Source organism: Magnolia sinica, chromosome 4, assembly GCF_029962835.1.
Source record: "Magnolia sinica isolate HGM2019 chromosome 4, MsV1, whole genome shotgun sequence".
In the NCBI taxonomy this organism is placed as follows: Eukaryota; Viridiplantae; Streptophyta; class Magnoliopsida; order Magnoliales; family Magnoliaceae; genus Magnolia; species Magnolia sinica.
The window spans coordinates 73,535,581-73,548,066 of NC_080576.1; the positions used below are offsets into that span (position 1 = coordinate 73,535,581).

Consider the following 12,486-nt stretch of genomic DNA (forward strand, 5'->3'; position numbering starts at 1 on the left):
AGTGTTGTAATCTAATGTGTTCTTTATGATAGAATTTCACTTCTTGGATTTTTTATTTTATTTTATTTTATTTTTTGTTTTTTTTTTGTTTTGTTTTGTTTTGTTTTTTTTTTTTTTTTGTTTTTGTTTTTGTTTTTGTTTTTTTTTTTTTGTTTCTGAGCATTTTAGTGAGTTTGGAAAATAGAAGCATAAAATGACCACATTCATAGGAAACCTTCTCTTTCTTTCAAGAGTTAATTAGAGTTAATAGAGTACCAAAGAAAAGAGAGAATATTCTTTTCATATCCATTGAAATTGATTAGTTAATCAAATATAAAATATACAAGTGACACATGTCATATAAAGTGGTAGTCCAACAGAACTCTCCCAAATTACGTGGATGCAAGAGCACATACAACTTTTTCAAAAACTTGCAAGCTAAGATAGTAGTAAGTGCATCTAAAGCTTGTATGGTAATTAATGATGAAAACAAAATCCCAAGATAATGATTTCCTACGGACTTTTTTTGATTTGTTGAAATATAAATTGAGGAAATGTCATTTACGTTGTTTATTTTCTTATATTTCTTGGAAACACCATTTCCATTTCCCTCTCATTCCCTTTTAAAAATAACGCCCCTTTTGTTTCTTTGCCTAGACTTAAGAGACGTCATTTTCAAGGAATTCAGGAAAATTAGAGGAAATACCCCCATTTTTATAAAGTGCCCCAAATGGTAGTCACATGTGCTACCACCCATCTTCTAAATGCCCCACATATGTAACCGTCCATCTTCAAGTATCCCAATATGCCACGTGCAGCAATTGCCAGCCTCATCTTCAAGCACCCCATGTGTGCAAATGTATTGGGTGGTATTGTGCCACATGTTGCCACCTATCTTTCAACACATGACTTGCGCCACACATGTCAAAATGCCATATTTGCCCACCATCCATCTTCAACCATCCCACATGTGCTAATGTCCCACGTTTGCCAGTGTGCCATTTGTAGTGTAACAATGTGACACAATTCATTTTCGGGGCACACATGTGGCACCTTTCTTCTTCGAGTAAATTTTTTCGTGAAAAATTCATTTTCTTCAAACAATTGAAATATTGTTGAAAAACAATCAAGGGAAATAGGTTTTCACTTCTCATTGTCTTGTAGAAATGGCATTTCCCATAAATGTGACATTTTCCTCATTTTTTCCTTGAATCCAAACAGGCCGCAAAAGTATTTGTGATTGTCGATAACATGAAACTTAGATGGGAGAGACTTCATCTGATAAAACCTTTTGTCGAAGAAATCATTGTTTATTTCGAGATGCTTGGTATAAGCATGAAACACCTAATTGGCTGACACTTCCATGGTGCTTAGTGTTGTCACAACAATGAAAACCGATGCTCCAACATAAATACCATGGTTACGAAGGACCAATGAATCTGAATTCTTTCATAGTATGGGACATGGCAAGTGCGTAGTGCAGGACCATACAAAATATGAAGAAACTGGGTCCTAATGCGTATGTAGTAGATCTTCCACCTACCACGAGAATAAGCTCTACTTTTAATGTGGAAGATCTAGTACGATAGAAGGGTCCTGCTACTTGATCCATTTTCAGACCCTCCCACAGACCATGATCCAATACCTAACCTATGACCCCTACTTGACCAATCATCCTAGCCTTTGTCACCCTTACCCTTACTGCCTGCTCGAAGTGAACAGGTTGAAGATATATTGGATGCGCAAGCGGTTTCCATTCGCCATGGGGGATTTCAAAAATTCCTCATCAAGTGGAAGGACAAGCTGATTTCAGATAGCACGTGGATTTCTAAGGCAGAGCTGCAGACTTTGGATCCCGACATCCTGGAGCGTTACAAGAGTTTTAGTTTTCCAGAGGTGAACTTTTCTCAGCCAAGGAGAGTTTATGAGGACATCACATCACATATACTTTTGCGTACGTATCAGAGTAGGTGGGCCACACTGATTTCTCTATGGCTAGGTGAGTATCCATGTTCATGTTGAAGACCCCATGTGCATGTGCAAGCATTTGGAAGATCCCATGCTAGGAAGATGCACATAGGTTGCTTTAGGGAGTGATTTGGATTGTTGGATTTGAGGGACGTGACGATCGGGCCGTTGGATCGCATGGATTACATGATCGGGCCGTTGGATCGCATGGATTACATGATCGGGCCGTTGATCGTGGACCATGTTCATCATCATAGGACAATTATGTTTTAGGATTTAGTTTATGATTGATTTATGCTTTGGACAACTTATGAGTGATTTTATTTGATTTTTCATTAGGCGAGGGTTATTTTGATCAAAGTCATTAAAACATGCTTTAAATTGTAATTTTGAAATGTCCTGAGGCTATATGAAGAGAAGGGGGGGTGGGGGGCTTCTTAATAGTGGATTTTCTCTCTAAAATATAAAGCTCATTTGTTTCTTGTTCTTGATGCGATGTGAAGACTTGTTCCATGCGATTTGGAATGAAGATCGGTGTGATGCCTATCTTCAAACACGGGAGTGCGAGGCTTCCAATTATCCATTTTTGAGTTTTTCTTCTTCGTGCAAAGTATTTTGTTGAAATCTCCTCAGTTCTTCATCCGAAACATCTTCCAACACCTTCCTTTCTTCTTTATCATCTTTTCCCTCAAAACCCTAAAGTTATAGACCAAACCCTAGCAGACCGGACCCCACACATGTGACCGTATGACCACATGTGTGAGCCCACGGGCTGGTTCCTATGGCCACTTCTCTTGTCTCCCTTGCTTCGTTGAACCATTCCTCCAAAACCCTATCTTCTCTTGTCCAAAACCCTAACCCTAAACCTAAATATCCCAAATCTTCCAATTTTCCCAAATTTCCAAACCCTTGATCTTCAAAACCTTCAATTAAATCCAAATCCCTAAATTCCCTACATCTAAAACCCTATTTCCATTCTCTTAATACCTAAACCCTTTAACCCCTTTACCCAATTCACCCAATTAACCATAATTCCAAGTTTTCTCCAAATTCCCTAAGCCCTAACCTCACCCTAGGTAGTATTAGACCTTCATCCTTAAAATAGGCTTAACCCTATGCTATTTGGATGTTTCTGCATCCATTAAATCCTAGTTTTTCATGCTAAATGGTCTTGTAGGATGATGGTTGGCAACCTAAGCTTAAACTATGCATGATTTCCTTTTCGAATCTTGATATTTGTGATTATGGTAGAAATGTTTATACTTTTCATTAATTAATTTAAATTTTCTGATTGATCTCTCACATTATTTGAGTTCATGCATTGGTCCTACATCTGCTTCGCTCCTAGAATCTCAAGAAAAAGGTTTGTCTCAATGGATGTTACCTTCTTTGAAGATATTCCATTATATTCAAGTGAAGTTTTGTGTTTCTCCCTCTAAGTGGAAGTCTTTTATGGTTTCGTACTTACCTCTTCCTATACTTTGAATCTTCCTCTCAATCGTCCCACGTTGATGTTGTATCTCTCCATGTGAATCTCCACCTTTTCAACCCGCTAGTGGCCTAAAAACATGTGTTCGACAAAAGAAACAATATACTGGTCTTCTCCTCACTAGCCCTCTACAATCTACTACTCTAGACTTAGGTATAGCTTCACATCCAGACCCTCTGGATGTTCCTATTGCATTGTATACCAGAAAGAGGTCATGTACTACTCACCTTATTGCCAACTTTATCTTCTCTAATTCCCTTTTACCCTCATGTTGTGCATTTCTCTCAAACATTTCTTTTGTCTTAGTTCCTTTTAGTGCTTTCCAGGCTTTGTTGCTTCTTGAATGGAAACAAGCTATGCCGGAGGAGATGATTGCCCTTGAAAAAAAATCATACATGGGATGTTGTTCACCTCCTTAGAAAAAAAGGTTGTTGGATGTAAGTGGGTTTTCACAGTTAACCATAAACCCACTAGAGAGGTCGGACGCTATAAAGCTTGTCTTGTAGCCAAGTGGTGTCCTCAGACACATGCTGTTGATTTTCATGAGACTTTTGCTCCTGTCGCCAAGTTAAACACCATGTCTGTGTTACTTTCTTTAGCTACCAATTTTTCATGGCCTCTTCATAAACTTTTTGTAAAAAAATGTCTTTATAGAGACTTGCATGAAGGAGTATATATGGCTCTTCATCTTGGCTTTCTCTCAACAGTTAGCAAGGGGACTTTGTGCAAGCTCCTCAATGCTATTTATGGTCTCAAGCAATTTCCACAGGCATGGTTCGTGCGCTTTTGTCATATGTTGCTAAGGTTTAACTACATTTAGAGTAGTGCTAATCATACCTAGCATTCGCAATATCGATACTATTGGCCGATATATCGGCCAATTTTATCGGTATCGCAGTCCAACGATACGAAACACGTCGGAAGAAATATTCTGAAAAAATCGGAAAAAAAAAGAAGAGGGAAACTTTCAATAGGGTGGATTTCCATACCTGTAGAATAGATTGCCCTGATTGGAAGCTGCATTTGGTGGGCCATTCGAATCGAAGCTCGCCATTTGTAGGTTAGTGTAAAGAAAATCTCGATTCCCTTTTTTCCTTTCTTCGATTAGATTGTTACTTGAAAACGAAATTGATTTAGGAAGAAAATGCGAAAAAAAATCTAGAGAAATCCGAAGATTTGGGGGAGAATTCAAGGTTTTAGGGTCTCTGCAGTAAAAAATGGCTTTGGAGCCCTTTTTAATTGGGCACGGGTTTGCTACTGACGGGTTGAGTAGCCAAACTGGCTATTGAAGTGACGTCACCAAGTTTTGTGGGTCCCACCATGATGTATGTTTTGTATCCACACCGTCCATCCATTTTGAGAGACCATTTTAGGGCATGAGCTAAAGAATGATTCAGATCTAAAGCTCGAGCGGACCCCACCACAGAAAAAAGTGGAGTGACGCCCACCATTAAAAACTTATACGGGCCACAAAAGTTTTCGATGAAACTGATATTTTTGTTTTACCTTATTTAATGTTTGTGTTAACTTATGAACAGATTGGATCTCAAATAAGCATCACGGTGGACCTTAGGAAGGTTTCAACGGTGGGTGTAACTCTCTCCACTGTTTTCTGTGGTGGGGTCCATTAAAGTTTTGGATCTGCCTAATTCTTTGGATCATGCCCTAAAATGATCTCTCCAAATGGATGGATGGTGTGGAGACAACACAAGCATCATGATAGGACCCACATAACTTGGTGACGTCACTTCAGTAGCGAGTCTGGCTACTCAACTTGTCATAGCTAATCTATGTCCTTTTTTATTGGGCACGGCTACATGCGGAAGCCTTCGCGCATGAAGTTCGTGCAATGGGATGCTAGGTGGGGCTCACCGTGATTTTTGTGAGAAATCCGCCGTGTCCATCTGTTTTACGAGCCCATTTTAAGACATGTGACCGAAAATGAGGTGGATACAAAATTCAGGTGGGCAGCACGAGAGGAAACAATAGGGATTCGGTGACCACCGTTGAAACATTTTTATGGCCACAAAAGCTTCATATCATGATAATTTTTTCGTGTATTCACTGCATCGTAATGGGAATGAACTCATGAACGGTTTGGATGGCATATAAACATCAAGGTGAGCCTAGGAAAGTTTCAACGGTAGGAAACTCTTTCCCCAATTTCCCTCTCATATGGCCCACTTGAGTTTGGATCCACCTCATTTTCAGTCGCATGTCCTAAAATGATCACACAAAATGGATGGACGGGGTGGATTTTTGACAAACATTAAAGTGGGCCCCACCTAGTATCCCAGTGCAGATATTCTTGCAAAAGCCTTTAGCAGGAAGAGGCATCTCATCTGCGCACCTAGGCACGTGTGCATCTTTGCACACGTGTCATGGGCCTCCAATTTGAACGGTTCATGTGATGCAGCATCCCTTGAAACTCCCAGGGACCAAATTTTACCCTGATCTAAAACTCTGGTGGGCCATAGCAAAGAAAGATGCAAATTAAGGGAGAAAAATGTTTTCTTTTTTAATGGCCCACCAAAGTCTTAGATCAAAGCAAAAGTTGAACCATAAAGGTTTCATGGAGTGCTGCATCACTTGAACTGTTCAGATCTTGGACTCACATCATGTATGATTTCTCAAAAAGTTCTCACGATAACTTGGCTTCGGGGAAAATCCCCGTTCGCACGGATTGGGAGCCCAGAGATGATGGTCTGTCAGGGCTTTGTAGGGCCCACTATGATATATTTGTTTAGCTACACCGTCCATCCATTGTGATAGGTCATTCTAGGGAATGAGCCCAAAATGTAGCCAGACATGAGGCTCAAGTGATGCACACCACAAGAAGCTGTGGTGGGAATGATATCCACCGTTGAAGCTTTCCTAGGGCCCATCATGATGTTTATTAGCCATCTAATTTGTTCATAAGGTCTAATAGACCTGGATGAAGGGAAAGCATAAATATTAGCTTGATCCAAAACTTATGTAGCCCCCAATTTTTTTTTAATGGTTGCCATTCAATGATCACTTTTTCGTGTGGTGTGGTCCACCTAAGATTTGGATTTGTGTCATTTTTTGGCCCATACCCTAAAATGATTTGTCAAAATGAATTAACGGTATAGATACCAAATCATTTTAGCATATTATCCAAAAAAATGAAGCACATCCAATTATCAAGTGGACCATACCAAAGGAAAAAGTGGTAATTGACTATTAATGGGCCACAAAAGTTCTGGATCAATCATATATTTATTTTTTTCTTTCATCCAAGCTTATGTGAACTTACCAACAGATTGGATGGTAAATAAACACTACAAAAACATTAAGGTGAGCCCTAAGAAGGTTTTAATGGTTGGGTCTTCAATCAACACTGTTTCTTATTGTTTCCTATGGCATGGTCCACTAGATAATTGGATCTACTTCATTTTTGGGATGGTACCGTAAATTAAGGTGGCAAAACAGATGGACGGTGTGGATATACATGTCTTAATACATTTATATATGTTATGCATTATATTTTAATATAGTTCAATCAGACAACGTATAACTTAGGACCCTATACAAAGTAAACCTATTGTGTGCACTTTTTTTTTTTTTTTTTTTTAATGTTATGATTTAAAAGTGTGTATTAAGATCTTTTTTAACAATACCTGAAGTTTCATTGAAAAATTCAATCATTTCCCCAATGTTTCCCCATGTTTCCCATAAAGTGCGATAAATTATACGATACAAACGATATATCCCATGCGATAACCAATATGTGTCTATATCCCAAGGGTGCGATACATTGTGCGATACCGATATTTCGAACACTGATCATACCCTCTTCTTCAAGTGTGCCACGGGCCTTTCTATTTATTATAGATGCGGATGATGTCATTGTAACTAGCGATGATCTTGTTACCATCCAATCTTTAAAGTCACTTCTTGGCATAGTGTTTGATATTAAGGTCTAGGTGTGGTATTATGTTCTTCCAAAGGAAGTACGCTCTTATCTCCTCCATGGTGGTGTTCACCTTGGTGCTTTGTGTGTTTATACTCCCATTGAGCAGAATCACTGCTTACAACTTAATAATGGTGAACCTTTGGCTGATGTCCACTTGTATCAATTGATTAAGTCAGTAAAACTCATCTATTTGACGATCACTCATCTTGCTATTGTCTGTGTAGTTAGCATAGTAAGTCAATTCATGCATGCGTCCCACACACCAATTACTTAGATGTTGTTTGTCACATCTTGAAGTTCCTCAAAGGCTCACCTGGTTAGGGGTTCTATATTCCAAGAATTGTCATCTTCATGTTGAGGACTATATAGATGCAGACTGGGCTAGCTTTCTTTGCAATTGTCATTCTACTTTTGGTTATTACACTTTAGTAGTTGGGAATCTTGTCACGTGGAAAAGCAAGAAACAATATGTTGTTACCCTGTTAAAGTTGAATATAGGACTATGGCTCATGGTAAATGTAACTTCTTTGGTTGAAACCTTGTTGATCGAGTCGGGCCCACTTGTTTCGTCACCTATGTGCTTCATTTTAAAATCTTGCCACAATTCACCTCCTCTAATCTGATTGATCATGAACACACCAAGCATATTGAGGTTAATTGCCATTTTATCTATAAAAAGGTGGAATCGAAGGATATTTGCATGTCGTATCAGAAGTTTGATGATCAACTTGTTGACTTTTTAGCCGAGGGGACTAGTCATCATCATTCGTTGTGCATGTGTTCTATGCTGGGAATGATTGATATCCATGCTCTAACTCGAGGGGTGAGTTTAGAGATATGTCTGTGTAATCCTGTGGAGCATCATATCTTTTTGTTCCTAATGATATAACTAGTGGTAGTCATTTAGGGCCTAAATAAGTCTTATTGCCCCTAAACTCTCTCCTCCTTTCTCTTTCTCACGCTTCTCTCCCTTTCACTTCTCCTATCTCTTCTTTCTCCTTTTTCCCCTTATATTGTTTCGCTGATAATATCACATTGTATCGATAATATCGCAAGATATTGTTAGGATTCATTTGTGAAGCTTCCTGTTTTCATTTGAACATGTGATACGTATCTACAATATTGGGGCAGAATGGGAAGTGGAAAAAACTCATTTTTTCGGTGATTTTTCTCTGTGTGAGAACCTCTTGGTTGGATGTAGTGGGCATAAATGTAATTTTGTGTTTTTTAAACTAGTTTTTGGATGTAGTATGTATTTTGGTACCTGTGATCAATGTTCAAAATATCGACATCGCGTTACGAATCACATCCTTGGGATATAGATATGTATCGGTTATCACATGAGATATATCGTTTGTATCAGGTAATTTATCGTGCTTTTTGGTAAACATAGGGAAACATTGGGAAAATGGTTGTATTTTTCAATGAAACTTCGGAGATTGTTAAAAAAGACAATAACATCTCAAAAAAGAAGTGCACATGATAGGTTTCCTTTGTAAAGGGTCCTAAGTTATGCGCTGTTTGACTAAACTAATGCAAATATATTCAAATTGAATGCATAACTTTTAAAGTGCATGTGATGATCATTTCATCAAATGCTCTTAAATACTTCGAAATTAGTCTCAATTGACAGCTGGTTGGAGGGAAAATTTGAAAAACCAATAATATTTTAAGAAAAAAAATTGATGCGGACTTAAAAAATCAGTAGATCAGCCCTTATACATGCTTGATTTTATGTTTGGAGTGCAACATTGCAAGCAATTTACCCAAAATTTCCCAAATCAGACCACTTACACTAAAATGTTGAAATTAGGGTGTATGTGATGATCATATCATAAAATGCTCCTAAATACTTCGAAATTAGTCTCAATTGATAATTGATTGAAGGAAAATTTCGAAAAAAAACAAAAAATATGAAGAACCAATGGATATCAAAATCAAATCTCCAACTCCATGAATTTTCATGTAAAACATGAAGAACTAATGGATTTATAACCATTTGACACTGATTTAAAATAATTTCAATATAAAAAAAAAGAAGAAGAAGAGTTCGGAAGTTGAAAATGCTCACCGGATCGAACATGTGGGATATCGGCACTACCTGTGCATTTCATATAACACAAGTGGGATACAAGATATATCGTGGGATATATCAGCCGATATTGCCGATATTTAAAACATTGCCTTTGATATAAGATTTATGAATTATGTGAACTCTTTTCAATGATATCATGAGATATTTCCGGGTGTCATTTGTAAAGTTTCCCACATGTGATCCTTATTGATAATATTGGGGCAATCCGTGGGAAGTGAAAAAACTTAATTTATTATTTTATTTTAAATGAATAAAAAACTCGGTTTTTTTTTTTTTTTTTTTCCAGCGATTTTTTTGAGAGAATCTCTTGGTAGGATGTAGTGCTCATGGATGTATTTTTGCTTCCTTTTTGGTTTATGGATATATTGTTTTTGTTTCAGTACCTATATTGTGTAATTTATGAATTATATGAACTCTTTTTAGATATAATTGGATCACTTCTGTTAGACAACGTATAGTTTTGGTCCATATACAAAGAAAACTTATTATGCACTCTTGTTTTTCATAATGTTTGGAGTTCCAAGTGTGTAATCATGTCTCTTTCAACGTTTCTTGAAGTTTCATTCAAAAAATTTATCATTTTCCTCAATGTTTCCCAAAATTTCCCTCAGACAGCAATACATTCCCTGACACGCGCAATATTTCTTATTCAATACTGATTGGTTTCCATGTCCCAAGGGTGTGATACATGCATTGACACTGATACTGAAAGCACTGCCTTCAATATACTTGTAATACATGTGAATGAGATTTGCCCCACATGTGGCTACATGACATGGTGAGATCCAGGCTGTTCGCTAAGCAAGCACCCTTGTGGATGATCTATAGCCCAGAATTCAAGACACTGCTCATCAGGTTGGCCACATGATTGTTCACCTATCTTTTCACCATCCCATCTTTTCATGTACATTTGTCCCACCTGATGAGCTGACTGGCCTTGTTTTGGGGCCAGGGCACTTATGGAGGGAACCTGTCTGATTGTGTCAGTATGTGTGGAGAAAGGTTTGATTGCTGGACTCATTAATGTGTCCTTTCTTATTCTTTTCTTATTAGTTTGTCAAACATGCCTAATGTACAAATTCATGTGCATAACCTTTATCAAGTTTATCGTGAGTTTTTTTTTTTTTTTTCAATAGCAGACTGGCTTCTGATGCTTGATTTTGTTTGATTGAAATGCTCTAATGTTAATGCTGCAGGTTGTCAAGGTTGCTGATTTTGGTCTTGCCAGGGTACAAACTCAATCTGGAGTTATGACTGCAGAAACTGGAACATATCGTTGGATGGCTCCTGAGGTGACACTTTGCGTACATTTTATTGTGATTTCTGAAAGGGACCAAAGGTCCCCTCAAATAGACTACTAGAACTGGACCTTTTTTTCTTTTTCTTTTCATTTCAGAAAATCTTCCAAGAATGAGAAGAAAGAAAAGACCCCTAAGCCCTTACCGTTAGAGTTAGGCAGTCCATCTTTATTTTGAACTCTTCTTCCAAGCATGCCTTCCGTAAAAACCATCAAGTAAATTCCCCTTCTCTGTCATCTCTTGTCTAAATTTCTGTCTAGTCCCTGCATGATAGTGCTACTGAAACAATGTAAGTTTGCTGGCTTCGGATGTTAACCATTTCAAATGTCTTAGTCAAGAACAGATTTCAGGGAAATGAGTGGAAGAAGTGAGCTGATTGAAAGTTTCTAGACTTTGTGCCAGTGGATTTCATGAGTGTGGATTTTTCAACGTGGGTTCAAGGATTCAAGAATTAACTTTGCAGGATTTGGTAATTCTAGGTTGAACTTCTTAAAGATTGGACATCTTTTTTTTTTTTCTTTCTTTCTTTTAGGTACAGAAGATTGGACTTCCTTTAGAATGAGAAAAAGAGAGTGTAAACTAGAATGGGTGTTGGTTCCCATGAAATGGAGGTGCTGCTGTATGTAAATATTTAAGAGGGAGGGAGGGAGGGTGAGAGGGATGGAAGGAGCCTGGTGGCATATCAATATCATATAGCTGCTCCTTCCAATGGGTGTACTCTTGGTTTTCTGAAAAGAGCATACTTCAAAAGCGGAAAAGGAAAACAAAAAAACTTTCAACCTATTAGCAAGGTGTCCTCTGATTGTATGGGCTGCTGATGGTTCTATTTGCTAGAAGATATTTTGTTGGAATGAAATGAAATATAATTCAGTAGTTATAAGGTCACAAGAGTCGATTTTAGGGGCATTTGGTTCTTTCTTTTTCTTGTTCTTGGTTTTTTTTTTTTTCACAATGTTTAGAGCATTGCTTCATATTTATGTATCTTGACATTTTACTTGCAAAACATCTAAATTTGTGTTTTGAGATTCTCCATGTGATAAGTTGGTGAACTATTGATTTGCAGCTTTGGGTACAGATAAATATCTTAGATGGCATTTCCATGTCTTTATTTCTTCATAGTGCTTCTTCTTCATGTATTCATTGTTTGGATATTTTCACCATTTAGCTACATTTAGTTTAACTGTTTATTCCTACGTTACCCAGTGTATGTGAGGAGAAACCATTTTCTTCACTTTTTCGTTCTTTGCTCACGTAATTTTCTCCCAATTGTGCTTATCCGTATTTTATTCAAATCATTGTAGTGCCTTCTAAGCCTATAACTACCTTGAACATAATTTTCATGGAATGTGAATAGAGATAAGAGATGCATTTAGATGGGAGTGAATGGAGGTAAATGAATTGGAAGCGAATGGGATTGATTTGAAATCCTGAGGAAGAGGAGAGATTTGGGAGTAAATGGGGTGGAATGCCTTTTTGGGATCCCTTGGAGAGTCGCATGAGTAAACAAAAGTGTCGCTATGCATATGTCTATCGTTCCCATGGCACGCTGATGATACTCTAAAACAATCCTATTATTGGCTACATCACTAAAATAACACCAATAGATTGATCCAAACTGTCCAAATGTTGGCCATCTAAATGGACAGTTAAAAAACATTGGCAAGTTGCTTGTCTGTGATGCTTATGTTTGTGGCCCACACGAGGCTTGAAATTTCCTCAT

General features: G+C 37.8%; 1 protein-coding gene across 6 annotated transcripts in view; it reads left to right on the top strand.

Annotated features, from left to right (window-relative positions):
* The window catches only part of LOC131243222 (serine/threonine-protein kinase STY46-like), a 115,497-nt gene that overhangs the window by 87,729 nt on the left and 15,282 nt on the right, over positions 1–12,486 (top strand). For 5 of the 6 annotated variants that reach the window (XM_058242411.1, XM_058242407.1, XM_058242409.1 and 2 more), the window contains one exon: positions 10,665–10,760. In XM_058242411.1, coding sequence (XP_058098394.1) covers positions 10,665–10,760 — 96 coding nt within the window. Of the gene's footprint in view, positions 1–10,664; positions 10,761–10,864; positions 11,256–12,486 lie in introns of those variants that run through there. The other variant, XM_058242412.1, reaches the window with a different exon arrangement.